At 54.9% G+C, this 22,401-nt stretch overlaps 2 protein-coding genes across 2 annotated transcripts; one reads left to right on the forward strand and one right to left on the reverse strand.

Moving 5' to 3' along the window:
- Nucleotides 1-988: 988 nt before the first annotated feature.
- LOC113959366 lies at nucleotides 989-5,034 on the reverse strand. The gene is made up of 7 exons (XM_027668324.1): nucleotides 4,996-5,034; nucleotides 3,671-3,757; nucleotides 2,813-3,035; nucleotides 2,530-2,672; nucleotides 1,996-2,115; nucleotides 1,635-1,815; nucleotides 989-1,053 (listed from the first exon to the last, which is right to left on the reverse strand). Exons 3-6 carry the CDS (start codon nucleotides 3,027-3,029, stop codon nucleotides 1,657-1,659), a joined length of 639 nt encoding a protein of 212 aa, XP_027524125.1. The 5' UTR covers nucleotides 3,030-3,035; nucleotides 3,671-3,757; nucleotides 4,996-5,034; the 3' UTR covers nucleotides 989-1,053; nucleotides 1,635-1,656.
- Nucleotides 5,035-5,162: 128 nt separating this feature from the next.
- On the forward strand, nucleotides 5,163-6,239 carry LOC113959360 (C2 calcium-dependent domain-containing protein 4C-like). The gene has a single exon (XM_027668312.1). It carries the CDS (start codon nucleotides 5,165-5,167, stop codon nucleotides 5,987-5,989), a length of 825 nt encoding a protein of 274 aa, XP_027524113.1. The 5' UTR covers nucleotides 5,163-5,164; the 3' UTR covers nucleotides 5,990-6,239.
- The last annotated feature ends 16,162 nt before the right edge of the window (nucleotides 6,240-22,401 follow it).

The following is a 22,401-nucleotide window of genomic DNA, read 5'->3' on the forward strand; positions in this document are numbered from 1 at the left end:
CCACTCTTTCCTTCAGCCCATATGAACTGGGGGACAAGAACAAGACCTTGGGACATCTCAATACCTCCTTCCTGCAGCACTGGAGAGAGTTTGTACTTCCCTGGAGGCTCTGCCTGTGGCATGGGGTGAGCACAGCCATCCCCACAGACACTCACGAGCTGGCAGCTCTTCCCTGGCAGGCTCAGAGCAGAGCTGGCCTGGCCCACTCAGGTTCAACCCACCTCAGAGCTCAGCCTGTCCAGCTGCAGGATGCCACAGGTGATTTTAGCATTGAGAGTGTTGTTGGTCCAAGCTGATTTACCCACAGAGCAGCTCCAGGCACACCCCGAGCTGTTCCCATCTGCACCCTCCATGTGGAGGAGTTACTGCTCTTTGCAGCCTCAGGTGCTGTGACTTGGGCCAGGCGGTGACCAGCTGAATCACTCCAGAGCTCTAGGGTTGCATTCAGGCACTTTCTGTTCCTAATTTCCCTTTCCAGACCCCAAATCCCTGTTTCTTCAACTCTTGTGCTGAACCAGGGTCTTCTGTAGGATCCACGTGGAACGAGAAGGCTCCATGCAGAGCTCTCAGGTTTAAGGTACACAAGGTAGACCTGTTGCCACTGTATTTCTGGAAATGCTCTGCATGTGGAGGGAAGTTCTTTTGAGGCACCAGCCAGTCCAGGGCTATCAGGGACCAGTCAGTGTGTCCAAGCTCAGGTACTGCCATATGGAAACCCAGCTCCTTCCCTCCCTCCCCTCCCCTTCCCATCACACATTCCAGCATTCCCAGAGTCATCACCCTCTCAGAGCTATGAAGAGCCACAGAACGGTTCAGAACCCCATCCCCTGAGGTCCCAGCAGCAGCATGTCCACGTCACCTGGTGCAGCTCCAGGTACTGACAGCCAACCACATTCCAATTCACAGGGAGAAACAGGGAAATTTTATTATAAACTTCAAAAAACAACATAGCATTTAACTGGACATCTTACTCAGGGGCACAGTGGCCCCAGGGAGTCAGGAACTTTGCAGCCCCAGAAGGTCCAGGTCCATGGGTCAGGCTTCCTGGTTTTCCTAGAAAATACAGAGATGTTCCCCCTTAAACTGGCTGCCGTCACTGACACTGGGGCTACTGAGTCCAAATCAACCCACCCTGCACCTCTCCTCACCCTCCACTTCCCTGTGAGCCAGGCAGAGCACCAGTTTCCTGGGAATTAGGGCAGTATCCACTGGTTCTTTGGGAACAGTTGGGACTAGAGTAGTGAGTGACCCCAAAGGAAGTTGTTAGTGGTAAAGACTCTCCTATAAATCTCATTTTAAAGTGCAGGATACCTGGGACAGTCAGAAAGGGCTCATGGCAACCTGCAGGATCAGAGGTGCCACCACAAAATGCTGCAGTGGCACTTGGCACTGTGACAATGCCCCCCCCTGTGCACACCCAACACCATCTCAACCCCACGGGGGCACTGAGGTTGTCTCTTTGCACAGGGAGAAAGCCTGGAGCCCCCACAACCCTTTCCTACCTCCCCTGGCAGCAGAGGGGCTGTGTCACAAGGGCTCAGAGCCTGGGGACATCCCCCAGGCTGAAACACCTCCACACTTGTGACACCTCCCCACCGAGAGGGTGGGTGGGATCATGTCTCAGGAGTCCTTACCTGGGACAAACTGCTGCTGTCATCACTCTCTATCAGCCTCCTGCCCACTGCTCACATCAGCCTGGGGCTTCTGGGCATCACCATCACCACTGCCCACGTCTGCAGCACCTTCCCCACTACTGGACCCAGCTGGATCCTCCAGCCCTGGCAGCACCACCAGCTCCTGAGGGTTGTGTGTCCTCTGCTCGCAGAGGAGGGACATGGTCAGGCTGTGAGGGGTCCAGGATGTTCAGAGTAGTCTGAGTAACCCCTGACACTTTTACAGCCAAGGGAACAAGGAGGGAAGCACAACCTTCCAGGTCAGTATTTCCCAGTGTCCCCAGGAATGGATCTGCAGCCAGCAGGGAGCAGGAACACTCACCTGGGGATCCAAGGACTCCTTCAGCATCACTGTGATCCCATCCTGCTCTTCCAGCTCCAGCTCTGCCTCAGTGTCATTGTGGGACCTGTACTCCTCACTGTCTGACTCCTCATCCGAGGGCTGGGATGGGGGGGGAAGAGGCCAAGAGACAAGGGAGGTGTGAGGAAGGACACCCCAATCCTGGGAGCCACAGCCAACGGGGGACAGAGACACTGCTTTGCAGGGACATCAACCAGAGGGAAACTTCAGTGCTGTGGGACAAGGGGGGCACCCACACCTTTCAGACACTGATTGAGTGATGTCCAAGTACTCACAGGATGTGCTCACCTGGGAGGGACCCAGCAGGGTCAGAGTCCAGCTCTTCACTGGACACCCCCCACAAAGTGGGGACAGTGAAGGAAACCTCTTCCCTCCCTGCACAGGCTCCTCTGCAGGGACACTCCCAGGGTACAGGAGCTCTCAGAGCCCAAACCATCACCTCCCAGTTGCTGAGCCCCTGAGGAACAATCCTGCCCAGCAGCCACAACATCTTACCTCATATATGAGGTCTTCAGAGTCATCTTCTGGCAAGTCCCTCTCCAGCACCACAAACCAGGACTCCTGCTCCTCCAGAGCCACATCATCCCTCTTCCTCTTGCTGGCTTTGCTGGATGGGTTGATTGGAGCCTCCAAGATCTCTGCAGGGATTCACAGGAGGCACCATCACCACCTCAGGACAGACACACAGCCGTGTGTCCCAGCCCTCCGCAGGAATCCCAAACCCTGCCACGCTGTGTTTGTCAGCTGCAAAGCCTTCAGGTGTAGCAGGAACTCTCACCCCTGGGCTGGTTGCCCTGGCCCCAGTCTGCTGGCAGGGAGCCCAGGATGTTCTGGATCCTGGTGGGCACCACGGAGAGGAGAAGGCACACGAGTCTCCCCCGGCGCTTCCTGGCCAGGCGGCCGGGCCTGGGGGGAGACCGGGTGGGGCAGAGTTGGCTGATCATGGTCTCCACAGGGATCACAAATCCAATCCAGACCCATGCTTTCTGAAGCATCTTGAGCTGCAAAGAGAGGTACATTAAGTATCTAGAAGTTCTCACATGTGAAAGCCTTAAACCCTGCTCTGCTCCCAAGCGTGGGGCTGAGATGGGACCAACTTCAGCCAGGTAAAACAGGACCTGTTGGATTGGACTTTGTTCACAAAGTCCTCCCATCTCTCCTGGCCCAGGCAGGCAGAGAAATGTGAATGTTGCAACCACCACGAGCAACAGGGAACAAGGCAAGGCCAAAGCAGGCAGAGGGAAACTCCAGGATGGGGAGGAAAGCAGAAGACAAGCTCACACTGAGTACAGGGCAGAGGGAAAATCATGGAATGGTTTGGGTTTTAAGGGACCTTAAATCTCATCCCACCCCCTGCCATGGGCAGGGACACCTTTCACTAGCCCAGGTTGCTCCAAGTCCCATCCAACCTGGTCTTGGACACTTCCAGGAATGGGGCAGCCACAGCTGCTCTGGGCAACTTGTGCCAGGGCCTCTCCACCCTCACAGGGAAGAATTTCTTCTTAACATCTAATGACGTGGAAAGATAGAAAGAAGAAAATACCTGGCAGAAAAACTCAAGAAACTGCCAAGTCTTGAGGTTTTCCCACCCCAGCCCCTGGCCTTGGGCTCCTCTAGCAGCAGGAACGTCACTTACCAGGTACTTGACAAAGCTCAGCTGAAGGATTTGTTCCAGGAACCTGCTGAAGAAGGAGTGGGGATCACTGCTGGTGAGGGGTCTCACCTAGACAGAGAGAGAGACAAATCAGATCCTGCACAGCAGCTCTGAGAGAGCCCCCAGCAGAAACAGCCCCTGGGGCACCTGGAGGACCTTTACCTGCTCTGGGCTTGAACCCAGCTTTAGCTGCTGCTGCTGCTTCATGAAGCCCAGACTGGACAGAAACCTGGCCTAACCCAGGATGGGGCCCTCAAGCTACTTATAGCCCCTGGCCCATGTGCTCCTCATTACACTGATGAGCTGCTAATTGGGGGGCAGCCCAGTGCCCTCCCATGGGGGTCTCCTGCTCTCAGCCCTGGGCCTGGGGTAGCCTTAAGGGCTCTCAATTAGGGATTCATTTCCCCTCAGTTTGGGGTCTCTGTTCCTGGGAGTCAGAGCTTGCCAAGACTGATCTGGGACATGTCCCTGTGCTGATGCAAAAAGCTGAAGGTGATGAGATGCCAAAAACCTGCCCTGCTGAGCCCCCCAGGGATGAGAGAAGCTGGACCCCAGGTGAGGGGGGCCCCCTCTGCATCCCTCCTGGTCTGTGCCCACACAGAGATGGAGTTGCTTTTCCTCACTGCATCATTTTCAGAGCAGGATCCAACCTAAAGCAGCCCTTGTCCCCCTGCTAGTGGAGGAGCTTCCTTAGCCAAGGGGAGGGTGACAGGGAATCATAGGATAGAATCATAGCCCACTCTGCAGCTCTGCCCCTGCTGCATAGAAAGACAAAGCTGAGTCTCCTCTGGGAGAGCAGCTTCATCCTCCCACCTGGAGGATGCACAACCCCTGCTCTCCTGGTTCAGCCCTGGGGGCTGCCCGGGACTGCTCCCCCCCCCCCCCCCCCCCCCCCCCCCCCCCCCGGTGGGGCGGAGCTGCGGGAAACAATCCAGCACGGCCCTGGCACCGGCAGAGGTGGGCGGAGGGACTCGGGGGGAAGGCGGGGGGGTGCAGTGGTTGAAAGTGCTGCTTTCTCTGGGTAATCGCGTGGGAGATTTTCCCGACGGGAGCTTTGCTAGACAGAGCTCGAGTGTTTGTCTCCCGCTCCGAGCTGCCCCTTCCCGCTCGGCTCCACCTGATGCCCACGGGCGGTGACTCATCCTGCGCCGGGCACCGCTCGCTGTGCCCCCTCCCTCCCTCCCTGGCTCACCCCGGCACTCGGCTCTCCCCCTCGCAGCTCCCTCTCTCCTGCCTCACGGGTGACACTCAGCCCCGCGTGAGAGCAGGAGGGCAGGCGATGATGTTGGGGACAAGCGCGTCCTCACCTGTCCCCCTCCATCTGTCTGCCGGGCGGGTGACAAAGGGCTGCTGGCCCGGAGGGGGCAGGTGCAGGGCCCTGGCAGCGCTGTCACCACGTCACTGCCCGCGGAGCAATCAGGGCTGGCAGCAGGGCATAAATAGCCAGCGCTGCCCGGGGAGCCCCGCGGTGCCACCATGTCCCTCTGGGAGGGGACGCTCCAGGGCAAGAGCTCCAGTGGCATCTTCTTCCACGTGGTGACCCCCGACCGCATCCCGCAGTTCACCATCCCCTCCCTGGACGTCCACGGGAAGCACAGGGGCTCAGGGAAGGGGATGGGGCAACTGGAAGGGACGGCGTGGAGGAGCAGCTCGGACCCAGCGGGGCGGGAGGAGCTGCCGGGCTCCGACTCCTCCGGCCCCAACTCCTCCTGCTCTGACCCCCCTGCCCAGCCGAGCCCAGACCCCACTGCCTGGGCAGCTCTGTCCCTGCCCCACCTCCCCAAGGTCACCACCCCCTACGGCTTTGTCACCCTGGGGCAGAGCCCGCAGGTTACCAGGGAGGAGGCGTTTTTTCACTCAGGCTCGGGCCACCCTCGAGGTCCTGCTGCCGAGACACGTCCCGGCTGGCAGGAGGACCCAGGATGCTGCAGACACCCCGGGATGGCTGTTGCCGAGGGAGATTCCCAGAGGGATGGAGGCCAGAGGGGCCACAAGCAGCCGAGTCCTTGTGCCACCGCTCTCAAGGATGGCAGAGCCAGCCCAGCCTTCGGGACCTCAGCAGGGCTTCCCCTGCCCGGGAGATGTGCCAGCCCCGTCACAGACATCCAAAGAACAGACGTTCTGGAGAGCAAAGAGGCAGAGAAGAGGGAGAAGAGGCTCCTGGGGGTGTTTTACCAGAGGAGCAGCTCCAGCCTGGAGCTCCCCGCTGTGACAGGCAGGAGAAACTTGTTCCAGAGGATTCTCAGGAGGCGCCTTGTCCAGCCCCGGCAGCTCAAGCCCGTGGATTTCACTCTCCACTGATCTTGCAAAGAGAAACAGAGGTTCCCCAAAGACCTGGGGAAGAGAGACTTCTGTAAGTGCCTCAGCCTGCAGGGCAGCCAGGCTGGGACAGGAGGGTGAGGGTGTCACTTCACCTGGAGGGGAAGCCTTGAAGTGACATTGCCCTTGGCTGGGGAGGGACATCCGAGGGGCAGGAGGGGCAGCAGTGCTGGGGAGCACAGGGGCTGGGTTTGTGACTGTTCAGAGCCTGAATAAAAGCGAGAACATTTCACCCAACCTGTGCTCCTCTCCTTTTTCTTGCCTGTGCCACCACCTGGGTACCAGCAGGGTGTTTTAGTGCACCTCCTGTTGTACCCCCAGTCTCAGCCGCTCCTCCTGCTCTTTATCTCCATATGAGAGCAGGTTCTTGGTGGGCTGGAACTGCTGAAATGCAAAGCAGGAGACCATCTGAGCCCCAAAAAACTGCAGCAGGCTGGAGGAGTGATCACGTCCACTTTATGGCTGGTTTCCGTCTCTGTGGCCATGGGGTGGGATGTTTACACATGTCAGGACCCCTCTCCCAGCCTGTCCATGGCAGGAGGCCTCAGGGCGCATTTGCAAACTGCTCCCAACCAGCTGCAATAAAGCAGCACATTATTGACTGTTCCCTCATAAACTGCTTTTTGCTTTTATGGAGAAGCAGAACCTGCAATGCCAGGATGGAAGTGTTCACAGTCAGCAGTGTTTTGGGGCTAATGAAGCAGAGCCTCCTGGGTCAGCAGAGCTGGGCTGCTGCCACCTTCACTTCCAGGGCTCTTCATTCTCCCTGAGGATCCCTGAGAGGTGGCACTGGAGGGCTGGTCCCAGTCCTGGAGTGCAGCCAGCTGGGGGGAGCTGGGAGTCAGCCGAGGTCCTGCAATCAGGATTTGCATCTGGGCCATTAACCAGGGAGTTTATTAACTTGGTTTGATTCCACCCCTGCTGGGCTTCGTGACCTGAGCCATGTCCTGCTCTAACACAGTGACTTGGTTTCCCCACCTTTTCACAGAATCCCAGAATATGCTGAGCTGGAAGGGACCCACAAGGATCATCCAGTCCAACCCTTAGCCCTGCACAGGCCCAGCCCCAAGAGTCACACCCTGTGCCCCAGAGGAGCAGCCAAACCCTCCTGGAGCTCTGGCAGCCTTGGGGCTGTGCCCACTGCCCTGGGGAGCCTGGGCAGTGCCCAACCAGCCTCTGGGGGAAGAACCTTTTCCTGAGATCCAACCTAACCCTGCCCTGACACAGCTCCAGCCATTCCCTGGGTGCTGTCCCTGGTCCCCCCAGAGCAGAGCTCAGTCCCTGCCCCTCCTCTGCCCCTGCCCAGGCAGTTGGAACTGCAGTGAGGTCTCCCCTCAGTCTCCTCCTTTCCAGCTGAACACACCAAGTGCCCTCAGTGTCTTCACATGCCTTCCCCAGTTAATTCAACTCTGAGCCCTTTGTTGGAACTGCCACTTCCAAGAGAGCTTTGCCCAGTGTGTCTGAGCACCACCAGCAACAGGGAGGAGAAAGAAGGGCCCTGGAGTCCCTGCCCTCCTGCAGATGAGCTGCATGGAAGCACCAGCGCCCAGAAGACCCAGTGCTGGTGTGAAAGGGGGGTGGCAGCTTGTTCATGGCAGTATTCTTCAGACATACATGTGCCCTCCTGCACGGCTGTGAATGGCTCTAGCACAGGAGAAGGTGGTAGCCAGGGCTGCTGGAAGGGGAGCGGGGCTCAGTTCTGGGACAGGAAATCTGCTCTGTGGTTATTCTAAGGAGCTCTGGCACTCTGGAGTGAGTCAGGCACCGAGGCTCTGGAAATTTAAATTGATCTGCAGCTCCTGAGGGCATCATCTCTGCTCTGCACTCAGGGCTGAGAGGGCAGATTGAGTTACCAGGGATTAATAAACGAGGGGTTATCAGTTACTCGTGCTGTGATATCTGAACATGTGCGTGCTCTGAGCTGACAGGCAAATAGGAATTAAGCCACGCTCCTGTAAACCTCTCCCCTTTCTCCTTTGATGCTTAAGCTGCTACACAGCAGTGGCTCTGTCTAACTGACTCAGCATCTCCCAAGGAAAGCACTGGGACAACCCCCCATGGCAGCTGAACCTGCTGTATTCACAAGTTAAACCTGGAGACTGGGAGCTGGGACTCCTGGCGTTTATTCCCTGCTTGGTGACCTCCCTAAAGTCCCGGGAACTTTCTTGTGCCCCTTAAACCCAGGAAGAAACCTGCTGTGCTCCACAGGTGGATTGCAGGGCTTCGTTCATCCTCATTCACGGGACACCTCCGGTGCCCTTGGCAGAGCTTCCCAAGGGAAGAAGGATTATGTGTTATTACAACCTACCAGGGTGCAAAACTCATTTCCTCTGGATGTGCCAGAGTGGGGATAATCAGCCTGGGGAGAATCCCAAATGAAAGGTTTGTTTAGAACGGTGGCAGTGGGGATTGTTCTGTGGCAGACGTGGAGCTGGGCTGAGAGAGGAGGGAAACATCAATTCCCTGCACACAGCAAAGGTGTTTTGCTGTGGAACTGCCTCTGCCATATTTCTGCTGCTGCCAGGTTCCAGCTGAAGGCATCTCTCCAGCCTGTGAAGTGAGAAGGACAATAGCTCCCAGTGGAACAACGTGCCTGTGAGATTTACAGGATGCCCTTTCCCTGGAAACTGGGGGGTGAGGACGTTACAACGGGAGGCATCAACGAGGTGACAAGACAAATAGTCATTACCAGCAACTGATTATTCTGCCTGGGCCTGGTACATTTTCTAAATGTTGTTTTGGTCTGAGTCAGAGTTTCATTCCAGCCTCCTGCAGGTACAGGAAAGCTCAGGGCTAATTTTCCCCCCCTAATCCCACGTACGGTTTTAGCAGCACTAACCACGCTCGGCTGCAAGTGGGTGGAATCAGGAGAGGAACCAATTCCAATCCCAGTCTCCTGAGCACAGGAGGACAGGTCTGGGACAGGTCTCTAAATCCTCTGCACCTCCTCAGCTCCCTACAGCAGGTCCTGCAGCTGGAGAACCAGGCATTGCTGCCACTTCAGCCTTGTCCCCAGCGTGGACTCTGTGAGACTGAGACCCCTTTTCCTCCACACTGACCCTTCTGGAATGTTCTGACACCAGTTTATTTAAACAAAACCAGTCAGACTGGGTAGATACCAAGAGCATTTCCCAAGGCCTCATCCCTGCAAATGATAACAAGGAAAAATAAACAGCTCTTCCCTTTGATCCCAGTGCTTCCAGCGTATCTCTGATGGTGTTATCTTCCCTGTTTTCTGGCATTTCCACTGAAATGTATGGAAATTAGGATATATCCCTTCCCTTTCAAACAAACTGAGCTTCTCCCTGACCAGGTTATGGTGATCACCAGTCACATCCCCCTCACAGGGATGACAACTTCTTGCTGTCAACCTCGGGTGCCACAACTGTCACCTATTGCAGGTGGCCCTTGGGCACGGGGAGATGTCACTCTCACAGACCCATCAGCCTCAAGCAGCAGCAAGGAAATCACACAGAGAAATCCCATTTTCATGTGATTTTCATGCAAAGGAGCACCTGGACTTCCTGGGATCAATACGGAGCTGCTGCCTTTGCCAAGGATTTTACAGTCACTGTCCACGCCTGAGGGTGAGATAAAGCCCTTCATGTGCTCATCAGCTGCACAGCTCCTCTCCCAGCTAACTGCTGCTGGAAAGGTCAAGTTCTGGCTATGAGACACTGCTGCAGCCAGAAGACCCAGCTCGGGAAGCACACGGAGTCGGGATGTTCTTCCCCTGACTCCGCTGGAACTGGGGGGGCAGTTTCCCAGCTGGTTTCCCAAGTGAGGGGAACAATGTGCATCTCCCTGCCCAGATGGAGCCTGTTTTTCCTGCTCTCCACCCTGCTGAGCCCTCCTGATCCCCCTGCTCTGCCCTCCAGCAGTGTGGGTGCTGTCCCTACCCTGCTCCACGCTGCAGGCGCCTGGCAGCTCTGCAGCTCCACGGCTGCCTGGATGCCCCGAGGATAACAACTCATCCAGTGGGATAGATCCCACCTCCTCATCTGGCAGGTGTTTGTGGCCAGGTAGCAACTGCTCTCTGATTTAGCTGTTGCTCTCATTTGCTCCATGAATGGGTTTGTTTGCTTGTTTCTGACTCCTGTGCTCGCTCTCCGCACGTGGCTCCAGGAAAAGCTCAGCATTCCTGCTGGGCACAGCCCTGGGAGCCTGTGGAAGGCTCAGGGCAGCAGCTGCTCCCTGCTCAGCTGTGCTCACACACAGAAACCACTTTCCAGGCAGCCTGGCTCAGCAGCAGGACCTCTGTCCCCAGCCACGCTGTGCAGAGACCCAGCTGGGAGTGCAGCCAGGGCCAGCTCTTCCCTCAGATGCTCCCAGGGAGCTGCCGTGATGAGATTGAGCCTATTCTGAGGAGGAAAAACACCACCTGTGCTCCCCTCCTTGGGGGTTTATTTAAACCTCAGCGTGATCATCTGTTGCTCTTCGCAGAATCCCAGAATGGTTTGGGTTGGAGGGATCTTAAAGCCCATCCAGTCCCACCCCCTGCCATGGGCAGGGACACCTCCACTAGCCCAGGTTGCTCCAAGCCCTGTCCAACCTGTCCTTGGACACTTCCAGGGATGGGGCAGCCACAGCTTCTCTGGGCAACCTGTGCCAGGGCCTCACCACCCTCACAGGGAAGGATTTCTTCTTTCTATCTAAACTAAACCTACTCTCTGTCAGTGGGAAGCCATTCCCCCTGTCCTGTCACTCCAGGCCCTTGTAAATAGTCTCTCTCCAGCTTTCTTGTAGTAACTTGAGGTACTGGAAGGCCACAGTTAGGTCACCCTGAAGCTTCTCCAGGCTGAACAATCCCACTTCTCTCAGCCTTTCCTCCCAGCAGAGCTGCTCCAGCCCTCTGACCATCTTGGTGCCTCCTCTGGACTTGCTACCAAAGGTCCACGTCCCTCCTGGAGACATGGGGTTGCTGCTGGGGACTCCAGAGCTGGAGGCAGCACTGCAGGGGGAGTGTCTCACCATCATCCAGCCCAACTCCTGGCCCTGCCCAGGACACCCCAACAATCCCACCCTGTCCCTCAGAGCGTTGTCCAAACCCTCCTGGAGCTCTGGCAGCCTTGGGGCCGTGCCCACTGCCCTGGGGAGCCTGGGCAGTGCCCCAGCACCCTGTGGGGGAAGAACCTTTCCCTGAGATCCATCCCAACCCCCCTGGCACAGCTCCAGCCGTTCCACAAATCAGGCTGAACCAATCCCCTTCCCTTTCCTTTGGCATCTCCAGCTCCTTTGCTGAGTAGGAACACAGGAGGAGGAAAGCACCGATTTTATTTTCAGCCACAGTTTATTGATTTGTTGGACACAGGAAAAGAGCAGTTGACACTGAGCAGTGCACATCCACCTCCTTCCCACCGTCCTTGGGCAGCCACCTGTGGTGTTGGGAAGCTGGTCCTGGAAAAATCTCCCACCCTGGGATGCTGAGCCAGCCCTGGCAGCACCACACAGCTCCCCAGGGTCTGGGGCTACTGCAAGAGCTGCTGGTGCAACACAAGGAGAGGCTTTTCCAGAGTGGCCTGAGCCTGGAAGGGTTTCCAAGCTGTGAAAAAACAGCCCTGAGCTGGGAAAATGATTCCTTGCACATGCTGGTTTTCCCAAGGGTGGGCACAGTACCTTTGGCCTGCGACTCTTCCATGGGAAGAGCCACCAGGAGGAAGGAGAATCCCCCCAAATGAACAAGGCATCTCCCTGCTCCTCAGAGGGGCAAATCCTGCGAGGTGTGAAAGCAGCAAAACTGTTTTGCTTTCCAAGTTTAACAGGTTGTTTGACTTCCATGGATAATTAGCAGAAACACAAGGAAAATACAGCACCCTGATTCTGCCTTGTGCTGAAAACAGGAGCTCTCCTTGCAGATGCCTTCCAAGTGTTCCCTCTAATTTTGTTGGCAGCATCCCCTGTATGAGAAATAAAATAGAGTTTTTTAGAGGCAGATGGCGAAGTTGTGAGATATCCAAGCTCCAAACTGGACCTGGGTGTCAGAGTCTTTGTCGGCCAGATAAGGGAAATATAAAAGTTCCTAAAAATTCAAATCTTTTGGGACCACGTGGAAATTTTGTACACAGAGGTTTCTTTTGTCTCTCTGGGCTAAGAACAAAGGAAGATCCATCATTTTTGACAGAGGATGCCTTGCAGCCAATTGGAAGGAAGGGAAAGACCCTTTTCAGAGAAAAAAAACCCTTTTTAGGCAAAAATGAATATATAAACCTTATCTGAAAAAGGGTGGGCGTATTAAATTTAAATCCAAAGGGTCTTTCCCCCTGGAAACTCGGTGAGAGGAAGACACAGTGTGCTGAATAAATTCCTCCTTGTTGATAAAGTTTCTTTGTCCCATGAGTTTATGCCGTCTTTCTAAATTTAAAAGAGGAATTTTTTTCCCACTCCTGGGCCAGCTCCAACCCTAGCAGCAGCTTTGGTAGAGCTAGGATTAGTCCTGCCAGCAGGACTCTGCTGCACCTCCAGGGAGGGGTAGGAAGGGAGCCCTGGTGAGGGACCTGGAGGTGAGAGCAACTCCAGTTCTTGGGAGACCCTTCAGGGTGCATCAGAGTGAAAAGCACTGAGTGACCAATGCTTGTAAATATATCTATGTAGGGTTTCTTTTAGAACAATTTGGTTGCAATGGAAAGCAGGGATGGAGAAATTTTGGTTGTTATTATCTATAGTAATATGAAAGTACTCAAAGAAAAGTATAAGGGAAAAAGAAAGGAAGGAAGAGAAAGAAAAGGTAAGAGTAGAAAGGTCCCTAATCACCACCCATGGATCTGTGATGAGGCTGGATTGTTCACTGGTGGCCAAAGTGATGAACTTGATCCGTGGGGGTGGGGAAAGGAGCCCCCAAACCCCAACTCTGCTGGGTTAATGAACGTTCAGGCCAGGGGGAAATGCCTGGTACCTCCCCTGGGCATGGGGAGCTTTCAGCAATGGGTCTGGGGAAGATTTGGGGGGTCTTTGATGGTTTATGACCCCTCCTAACATGTGACAGCTGCCTCTCAAGTGAAGTTAAGCCAGTTATGCCCCATCAGACCTTCCTCGAGGGGAGGGGGAAAGTTTTACAACTGAGCAGAGTTGGGAAAGGGACTCCAATTCCCATGAGCAAAGGCACCATCCAGCCTGGCAGGATAGGCCTCTTAGGGGCCTCAAAGCTCGGCTTCAGTGCTCCTTGGTGCCTCCACAATGGTTTTAGTCATTAACTATTAACAGTTCAGTCTCTCACAGAGCCCCAGAGACAAAGCAGCCAAAAACTGCTGTGTTTGAGACAAGTCCTGCTTTGAGTGTCATGGCTGAGCTCTCCTCCTGCAGAGCCAGAGGCACCTTCCCAATGCCCCATCCCTGGAAGTGTCCAAGGCCAGGCTGGACGGGGCTTGGAGCCACCTGGGCTAGTGGAAGGTGTCCCTGCTCATGGCAGGGGGTGGGACTGGATGAGCTTTAATGTCCCTTCCAACTGTTGTGTGATCCATGAGATCACACCTACACAGGTGGGAGGGCAGAGCTCAGGGATTGATCCTGGAGAAATGGCTTTCCAGACCCCTCTCAGCAGAGTGGGCTGGCTGGGTGTGGAACCAGCTCCCTCAGGAGGGGCAGAAGAGGGGCAGGGACTGAGCTCTGCTCTGGGGGGACCAGGGACAGCACCCAGGGAATGGCTGGAGCTGTGTCAGGGCAGGCTCAGATTGGATCTCAGGAAAAGATTCTTCCCCCAGAGGGTGCTGGGGCACTGCCCAGGCTCCCCAGGGCAGTGGGCACAGCCCCAAGGCTGCCAGAGCTCAGGGAGGGTTTGGTTGATCCTCTGGGGCACAGGGGGTGACTCTTGGGGCTGGGCCTGTGCAGGGCTGAGGGTTGGACTGGATGATCCTTGTGGGTCCCTTCCAGCTCAGCATATTCTGTGAGTCTGTGATTGTTATTTCTGGGCCCACCAGTCCATCCCCAGATCTTTTGGCCTTTCTGGGAGTTATCTCCAACCTCCAAATGCTCCTGGATCCGCATCCCTTGGCTGACAGCTGCAACTCCCTCCCTGTCTGCAGGGCCTGTGTCCCAAACCTCTGCCCTCCAGCCCCTGCTCTCCCCAGCACCGTGAGCCCTTGGCACAGCTCGGTGAGACAGCAGCCAGCAGGAAATTGGGATGATCAGCAGACATGACAACTGTACATCTTCATCAGCATGGCTAAATAATGGCCCCCCAGGGGCCACCTTCTCATCTTGTGCTTCATCCTCCTCTTCACATGGGCAACTGCATGTGAAAGTGCTACAAGAGCCTCATAAACCAATATTGTGCTGCCCATCAAAAGCCATGAGTCATGTAATTTTTAAAAGCTACAAGGTTCACCTTTGTATTTGCTTCAAGCTAATTGCCTTAAAAAAAAAAAAAAGGCAGCAGATTCATTATGTTTCTTTAATTGCCTTAGGGCTGGGTGTGCTATGAGGGAGAAGTTAATTTAGCAGGGGATGGTTTTCATCACGGGGTAAAGCAGAGAGAAACAGTGTTGTGGGCTGTTCTGTCCCTGAGTGAAACAATATTTTGTGAAAGCTCTGGAGAGCGTGGGAGGATAAAACACTCCTCACACCCCTACATGACTGCTGCCCCTGCTGCCCCAGCTCCTCTCTGCATCCCAGGGCAACTGCAGGGTGAAATCCCATTGCTCCAGGGGCTGGAAATCCTTTGGATCCCAGGGGCACAGGAGTGGCTGGTATGGCCTTTGTGCCGAGGGACTCTGTGTGCCCTCCAGACAGGGCTGACGAGGGAGGAGCTTGTTCTGCCCCAGAAGGAATTCCCAGCTCTGGGGCTGGGCAGGGAGGGCTCGATGCCGCTGCAGAGGCATCCAAGAGTTCAGGGAAACTGAGGCATGGAAGGTTTAACTTGCTCACCCAAAGCTGCCCAACAGGAGGAGTGTTCTGCATCTCCATGAATATCCCATCTAACCCTGCCCTCTGGCAGTGGGAAGCCATTCCCCCTTGTCCTGTCCCTCCATCCCTTGTCCCCAGTCCCTCTCCAGTTCTCCTGGAGCTCCTTTAGGCCCTGGAAGGGGCTCTCAGGTCTCCCTGGAGCCTTCTCTCCTCCAGGTGAACCCCCCCCAGCTCTCCCAGCCTGGCTCCAGAGCAGAGGGGCTTCAGCCCTCGGAGCAGCTCTGTGGTCTCCTCTGGATCTGCTGCAGCAGCTCCACGTCCCACTGATGTTGGTAGAGGCACCTCTGCAGGTGGGGAGAGGAGAGAGGAGGGAGAAACAAGGGGATGCTTTGTGTCTCTGCCTACGGGAGCAGGGAGTGCTTTTTAAGGACAGAGCTGTGAGGTAGTTCTCTTTCTTCTCCTCCTCTTTCTTTCTCCCTTCTCCCCTTCCTTTGCTGTCACCCCACAGCTCTGGGGCACTGCAGGTGACCTTTCAGAGAGGCTCTTTTCTGCAATCCCAGTGGAGCCTCCAAACCTGCCAGCATGGGGAGAAACCGCTGGAGGCAACGAAGCTCCCAATCTTCTTTGAGGATTACACTCTGCAGGAGAGCTGCTCCTGCTCTCCTCTTCTGAGGGAATTTGCAGGCTGCCTCCAGCCTCCTGCCAATAACTGGGATTTGTAGACAGAGGATGACTTTAGCCAAGTTTGCTTCTCCTTTTGGTGTAGATTTATTATTTCGAAGTGGTTCAACTGAGATTTTATCACAGAAGGACAGAGATGAGCATGCAGAGGTGGGTACTATATCTATCCAATTAATGAGATTAGGCCTATTGATTTTAATGGGAGAGGTTCACTGGCTGGAGATGAAACAGCAGCTTATTTATCTGCTGGATCACATCCAGACAATGCAGCATCTTGCAGGATCTGGCCCTTAAATCTCACAACTAACTACTGTCAGTGTAGGAATCCTTTAGTACTGCTGGTCTGGAGATGATGTTGGGGGTTTTATTGCTATTATTTTAGGCAGAGTGCCCAAGAGGGAACAGTGTGATTAATATTCAGGGAACAAATCCAGGGGTAATGGTCCCCATGAGCCTCGGGCCAGGGAAGATGATGGCTTTGGTTTTCTGGGTATCCAGGTGGAACTGCTGATTCCTGAGCTGCACTTTGGATCTGCTGCCAGGAGCAGCCAGGGCTGGCTTGGTGGGCCTGGAAATAACAATTGCTTACACACCCAGCTCATCACTCTGCTGACAGGGACCATTAACCTGTTTGTGCAGGAGCAGTGCTGGCCCCAGGGTCCTGCCTTCCCAGGGGGTGCAGATGTGACCTCATGGATCACAGAATGGCTGGAAGGGACCTTAAAGCTCATCCAGTCCCACCCTGTGCCATGGGCAGGGACACCTCCCACTAGCCCAGGTGGCTCCAAGCCCCGTCCAGCCTGGCCTTGGACACTTCCAGGGATGGGGCAGCCACAGCTGCTCTGGGCAACCTGGGACAGCCCCTCCCCACCCTCACAGCCAACAATTCCTTCCCAGTATCCCATCTATCCCTGCCCTCTGGCAATGGGAAGCCATTCCTCTTGTTCTGTCCCTCCAGACCCTTGTCCCCAGTCCCTCTCCAGCTCTCCCGAAGCTTCCTCAGGCCCTGGAAGGGGCTCTCAGGTCTCCCTGGAGCCTTCTCTCCTCCAGATGAGCACCCCAAGCTCTCCCAGCCTGGCTCCAGAGCAGAGGGGCTCCAGCTCTTGGAGCAGCTCTGTGGCCTCCTCTAGATCTGCTCCAACAGCTCCATGTCCTTGTGTTGGGGGCCCCAGAGCAGTTGGGGTCTCACCTGAGCAGGGCAGAGGGGCAGAATCCCACCCTTGACCTGCCGCCCGCTCTCTGTTGATCCAGCCCAGGGTGTGGTTGTTTTTCTCCCTGCTTTGCATCCCTGGTACCTCATGCCCGGGTAGGAGCCTGTTTGCATTCCCAAAACTGTGCTTTGAGCCCAAAGCCGAGCTCAGGTTGCCCTTGTCCCAGCAGACACCCGAGCTGTGCCAGGCGGGTCCCTCGTCCCTGTCCGGGACAGCAGGACACGGATCCAGGGAGTCCCCCGGGCAGTGCCAGGGGTGGTGCCCGCTCCAGGTGCCCCCAGCGCCCCCGCCCCGCTCCCCTGGGCTGGCGGGATGTGGCAGCACTTGGCAGCGTCTGGTGCCCTCCCCTGGCCCCGTGTCGCACTGCTCCTGCCCGATGTCCTTGTCCTGCCGCCCCTGCCCCGGGCTCGGGGCTTTCCAGCAGAGCCGAGAGAGGAAAGTTGCTCCTTGCCCTAAAACTGAAGTACCTGCGGGCTTTTCACCTTTGTGACCGGTTCAGGACCATTGAGAGCCCACTCCTCGTTACATTTCTCTCCTCCAACTTCTTGTATTTCATTACCTCTTTCAGCTCCATGTCTTAGTTTAAACCCACCCTCTTTTAACTGAGGCAAAGATCCGTGTTTTTTTAGGAAACAGCCTCCTAACACCCCTCCCACGGGTGCTGCCTGGAGCAGCAGAGAGGCCCCAATCTCCCTGTCAGACACTCCCTACCAGACATCGTCACGTTGTAGGGCACACAGAGCTATTCCTGAGGGAAGGGATCCATCCTGCCCCTTGCTCCTGGCCCTGGAGCTGTTCTTGGATACATCAGTGTCTCCAGAACAAGTTTGAATTCAGCTCCATCAGCACTTCTGTGCCAGGGACACAATCAGGAGAAACTTCTCTGGGGTGGGACATTCCATCTTCTGAACAGGATTGATTTCTAACTGATATGGTTGGGAAAAACTTCCCAAAGAGGAGGATTTCCTGTGGTCACTCATGATGGCTCTTCTGTTCCATCTCCTGTAGCCATTTGGAGGTGGACAGGAGGTAGGACACTGGCTTTTAAGGGGACACTGACAGTTTACAAGTTTTTTAACTAAAATGTCTCTCAATTTGTTTGTAGTTTTCAACCCTTTTTGGTTGGTTCCCTGTGGGAAAGCAGGAGTCAGAACAGACAGTCCTTTCCATATACACAGAATCCCAGAATATGCTGAGCTGGAAGGGACCCACATGGATCATCAGCCCAATTCCTGACCCTGCACAGACACCCCAACAATCCCACCCTGTCCCTCAGAGCATTCTCCAAATGCTCCTGGAGCTCTGGCAGCCTTGGGGCCGTGCCCACTGCCCTGGGGAGCCTGGGCAGTGCCCCAGCACCCTCTGGGGGAAGAAGCTTTCCCTGAGATCCATCCCAACCCCCTGGCACAGCTCCAGCCCTTCCCTGGGTCCTGTCCCTGGTCCCAGGGCAGGGAGGAATCTGAGGAACAATTCATGTCCCCCCAGTGAGGGCAGAAACAAGTCCTGAACCAGCTGAATGACCTGGAGGGACCTTGCTGGTCCTTGGTACTTTGTAAATAAATGTTCAGTCGCTGCCTCAAGGGAACAGGGCCGAGTTTTTGGGGCTGAGCAGGAGCTGCTTTGGGGCTGTTGGAGGTGCAGACCCTGCATGACAAGGTGCTGAACCTGCTCTTCTGGGACATGTAAAATCTTTCCACAGCGATGGAAAAAGGACAGCTCCTCTCTCAGCTGTGCAGCTCCCAGCAGAGTCAGCTCCCGTGGGAATACAATCAATCCTTCTTGAGCAGGAGTTCAGAAAGGGAGAGCAAAATTTTTGTATTTTCTTTGAGTGCAATAAGCCAATGTGGTCTTACATTATTCATTGGACCCTCCTGGCAGTGCACACCACGCAGGAGATCAGGCCACAATCTGCTCTACGTTCTGACTTTGCCTATGAAAGGGGAATAATGATGAGACTTGTAAACGTTAAAAAAGGGATGTCTTACCACTAATTAAACCTATTTATCTTTCACAGCTAGAGCAGTTAACAGCCCAATAAAAGGTATCACTGTGAAACAGTGTGTTTATTTATCAAATGATTTCCTCCATGTAACGGCCTCTCCTTTCCAAATTCTGTGATGAAAGAGCAGATGGCACATGAAGATAAAAAAAACCTGACTTGCCCTGGATGTGATCTCAGAAGTGAGGCAGCTCAGCTGAACATCACCATTAATATTTGAGGGGAGAGCAGGGCTCCGTGAGGACACGGGGCTGCCTCCTGCACAGTGGGACTGTGGGAATCATGGGATGGTTTGGGTTGGAAGGGATCTTTAAAGCCCATCTCATCCCAGTCAGGGCAGGGACACCTTCCACTAGCCCAGGTGGCTCCAAGCCCCGTCCAACCTGGCCTTGGACACTTCCAGGGATGGGGCAGCCACAGCTGCTCTGGGAAGTTCATCCCAGTCCCTCCCCACCCTCACAGGGAAGAATTTCTTCCCAATATCCCATGTAACGCTGCTGTCCTGAGGGCAGGGCTGTTCCCCTGCGGTGTCTCAGCTGGACAGGCAGCCCCACACCAGCTGGGCAGTCAAGGGACCACCAAAAAGTGAAGGGACACAAGAGTCACCTACATGTGTCACAACACACATCTGGGTCCTCCCCACAACAGCTGTGAAGTCGTGGAAGGGTGAAATGAGGTTGCCCCACATGTTCAGGTGTCCAAAGCCCTGGGACCTGGCTTGGGAACAATGGGAGCAACTGCTCCAGCCCATCCAGGTCCATACCCGTGTCCTGGCACACAGGGCGCGGTGTCCTGTCACCACAGCCCCTTCTCCTAGCTCCCCAAATCCAAGTGTCCAAGGCCATAAGCCTTGTTGCAGGTCTTTCCAAGGACGTGGAAACAACAACATGTGACTCCAAGAGCCCGGAGCAGAGGTGACCTCCTGTGACAAAAGTGCTGACTGAGGCAGCAGCGTGGCTGCATTGTCACCTTTGTCATTCTGCATCCCCACCCCAGAGCTCCAGGGGAAGGCCAGGCAGGACTCGAGTCAGCAGATGAAAGGGACTGCTCTGTTCCCTTTGTGCCAACATTTTCCACTCTGCTGTTTGTTTCCAAGGACACAAGTTTCTGAGAGATGAAAGTGGAGACTTCCCAGTCATCCATGAGGCCTGGAGGGGACTGGCTGTTTTCTGCAATGTTCCTGCTGACGTGGGCAGGAAAGGGGGTCTAGAGGGAAAAGGAGATGAAAGGCAGTGCTGGGGAGCAGGAAAGCTGCAGAGTCCCTGGGGAAGCAGAGGAGCTGAAAGGAATGAGAGAGGAGAGAGCCATGGAGGGAGAGCTGGATGTTCCAGAGAGCCTGGACTGTGGTGTCAGGAGCAGTGGGGTGTTCAGGGTGGACATGGAAGAGGCTTTGGGAAGTTTAGTGTCTGAAACAATGGGTAAAAGCCAGTCTGGAGGGATCCTGAAGGATCAGAAAGGATGGAAATACAGGCAGTGACTGATGATTTTTAGGTAAAAGGAGGCAGGAGAGTGTTTGCTCCTGGGTGGCCTGGGACCAGCTGCCATGCTGCCACTCCAGTCCTGCCCAAGGACTGCCAGAAAGTAAAACAAAAAGACTAAAGCTGCTGCAGGAACAGCCAGGCCCTGCTGGAGAGGGGAACAGAGGTGTGGCATTTCCCTGGCTGGGAGGTCTCACCAGGACCATCCCTTTGGGTACACAGAGGTGACCTTTCAGTCCCTGAGCCCCTGGCCCAGCCAGTCTGAAAAAACTGCCTTGGTTTGTGAGGATCCAGTGGCCTCTGCCCACACGAAAGCAAGTGGCAGGAAAACCAGGAACACACTGTTTTCAGAGAACATAAATTTGTCTGCTCTTATTTATCCAGGGTGTTGATCTTCAAACCTCAAGAATCACACTGGCTCCTTACCATGAAGCTGCTAATCCTTACGGAGTGCCTGGGAATTACCTGTCTGTACGAGTGTGATACCACGGGATCATTGTAACAGCAACTTAATGCAAATGTTGGGATTTCTTCTGATAAGGTTCACCTTCCCTGTCCAGGCTTTTTTTTTTCTTTCTGCAAGAAAAGACTGCATTTACCTCAGGGTGTCATTTTCTGGAGATGGGTTTTGTCATTTGTTATGCTGTTAAACTCCGCACTGATCTGGTGTCAAATTCTTGTCTCTCTTGAGATCACAACCATGGCAAACTTGACACAGCACTCAAGGCTCTTGTCAAAATCCATCTGGACTTTTTGTGCTTAAACTGAGTGTTTCAAATACTGACTTTGTTCCTAGAAAGAGAAAAAGAAAGAAAAAAAGAAAGAAAGGAAGAACAAACTTCTTTGTTCTGCATTGAAGGAACATATCAGGAAATGGAGCCTGCCTTGATTACGGATACTATGAATGAGAGGTTTTAAATATTCCAGCTGAATCTCAGGCTCCAAAGGCAGCCTGGGTCTCTGGAGGTGCAGGAGGGGGTTATTCCCCTGATACACCACCCACCACCTTATTTTCAAGGGATCTGTCAGATGTTTTTGTGAACTGTGCAGGCCTGATCCTCGTGCTGGTTCCAGATGGCTGTGGGATGACACAACATCAAGAGCAAAGGACTGGCAGTGGAATTGCATCTCTGGGGAGAAGGACTTGGGGTTGTTGGTGGACTTGGCCACGTGTGTTGACAGCCCAGAAACCAACCATGGCCGGGGCTGAATTGTCACCAGCAGGTCAAGGAGGGGATTCTGCCCCTCTGCTCTGCCCTCATGAGACCCTCCCAGTGCTGCCTCCAGCCCTGGGAAACAACAGCACAAGGATGTGGAGCTGCTGGAGAGAGTCCAGAGAGGCCATGGAGCTGCTCCAGGGCTGGAGCCCCTCTGGAGCCAGGCTGGGAGAGCTGGGGGGTTCGCCTGGAGGAGAGAAGGCTCCAGGGAGAGCTGAGAGCCCCTTGCAGGGCCTAAAGGGGCTCCAGGAGAGCTGGAGAGGGACTTGGGACAAGGGATGGAGGGACAGGACAAGGGGAAACAGTTTTAAACAAAAGAGGAGAGATTTAGATGTGATATTGGGATGGAATTCTTCCCTGTGAGGGTGGGGAAGGACTGGGATGGACTTCCAAAAGCAGCTGTGGCTGCCCCATCCCTGGAAGTGTCCAAGGCCAGGTTGGACAGGGCTTGGAGACACCTAGGCTAGTGAAAGGGGGGCTGGAATGAAAATGTGCTTTAAGTTCGCTTCCAACCCAAACCATTCCATGCTCTGATGGAATTCCCTGACCATTGGCTGAGATTCCAGCAGCATTTCCATCCTGGCCAGGCTGCAGCTTGGCTCAGCTTGCAGCAGACAAATGTGCAGTGACAATGAGAGCAGGGTTGTGTTGGGCACCAATCCATGGAACAACAGAGGAACCAGCAGCTGTTCCAGCCCCACCACTGGGTGTACATTTTCCTGCAGAACCTCCCAGCAGAGATCTGGGGGGCCTAGAGGGGTGAAGTCTGTCAGGATGGAAGGTGTATGAGGTAGGGGAGAAAGCTTTGAGCCTCCTCTCACATTCATGAGGTTCCTGTGGCTGTAAATCTGCTTTCAAGCTGATGACACAAAGCTCATCCAAAGGCAAACACAGGTTGCTGCAGGATTTCCTGAGCTTTTCTCTCTGTGCTGACACTCCAGGCTGAGCAAACTTCTGTCCACCACAACCA

Source organism: Corapipo altera, unplaced genomic scaffold (genome assembly GCF_003945725.1).
Source record: "Corapipo altera isolate COAL_440 unplaced genomic scaffold, ASM394572v1 138, whole genome shotgun sequence".
Taxonomy (NCBI): domain Eukaryota; kingdom Metazoa; phylum Chordata; class Aves; order Passeriformes; family Pipridae; genus Corapipo; species Corapipo altera.

Bases quoted from the DNA above. Each gene is read 5' to 3' on its own strand.
- LOC113959366 (XM_027668324.1), bottom strand. From the start codon at position 3,029: ATGCTTCAGAAAGCATGGGTCTGGATTGGATTTGTGATCCCTGTGGAG. The intron at 2,673-2,812 runs GTGAGAGTTCCT...GAATCCCTGCAG, and splicing joins CCAGGGCAACCAGCCCAGGG to AGATCTTGGAGGCTCCAATC. The intron at 2,116-2,529 runs GTAAGATGTTGT...CCCCCATCCCAG, and splicing joins CTGAAGACCTCATATATGAG to CCCTCGGATGAGGAGTCAGA.
- LOC113959360 (XM_027668312.1), top strand. From the start codon at position 5,165: ATGTCCCTCTGGGAGGGGACGCTCCAGGGCAAGAGCTCCAGTGGCATC.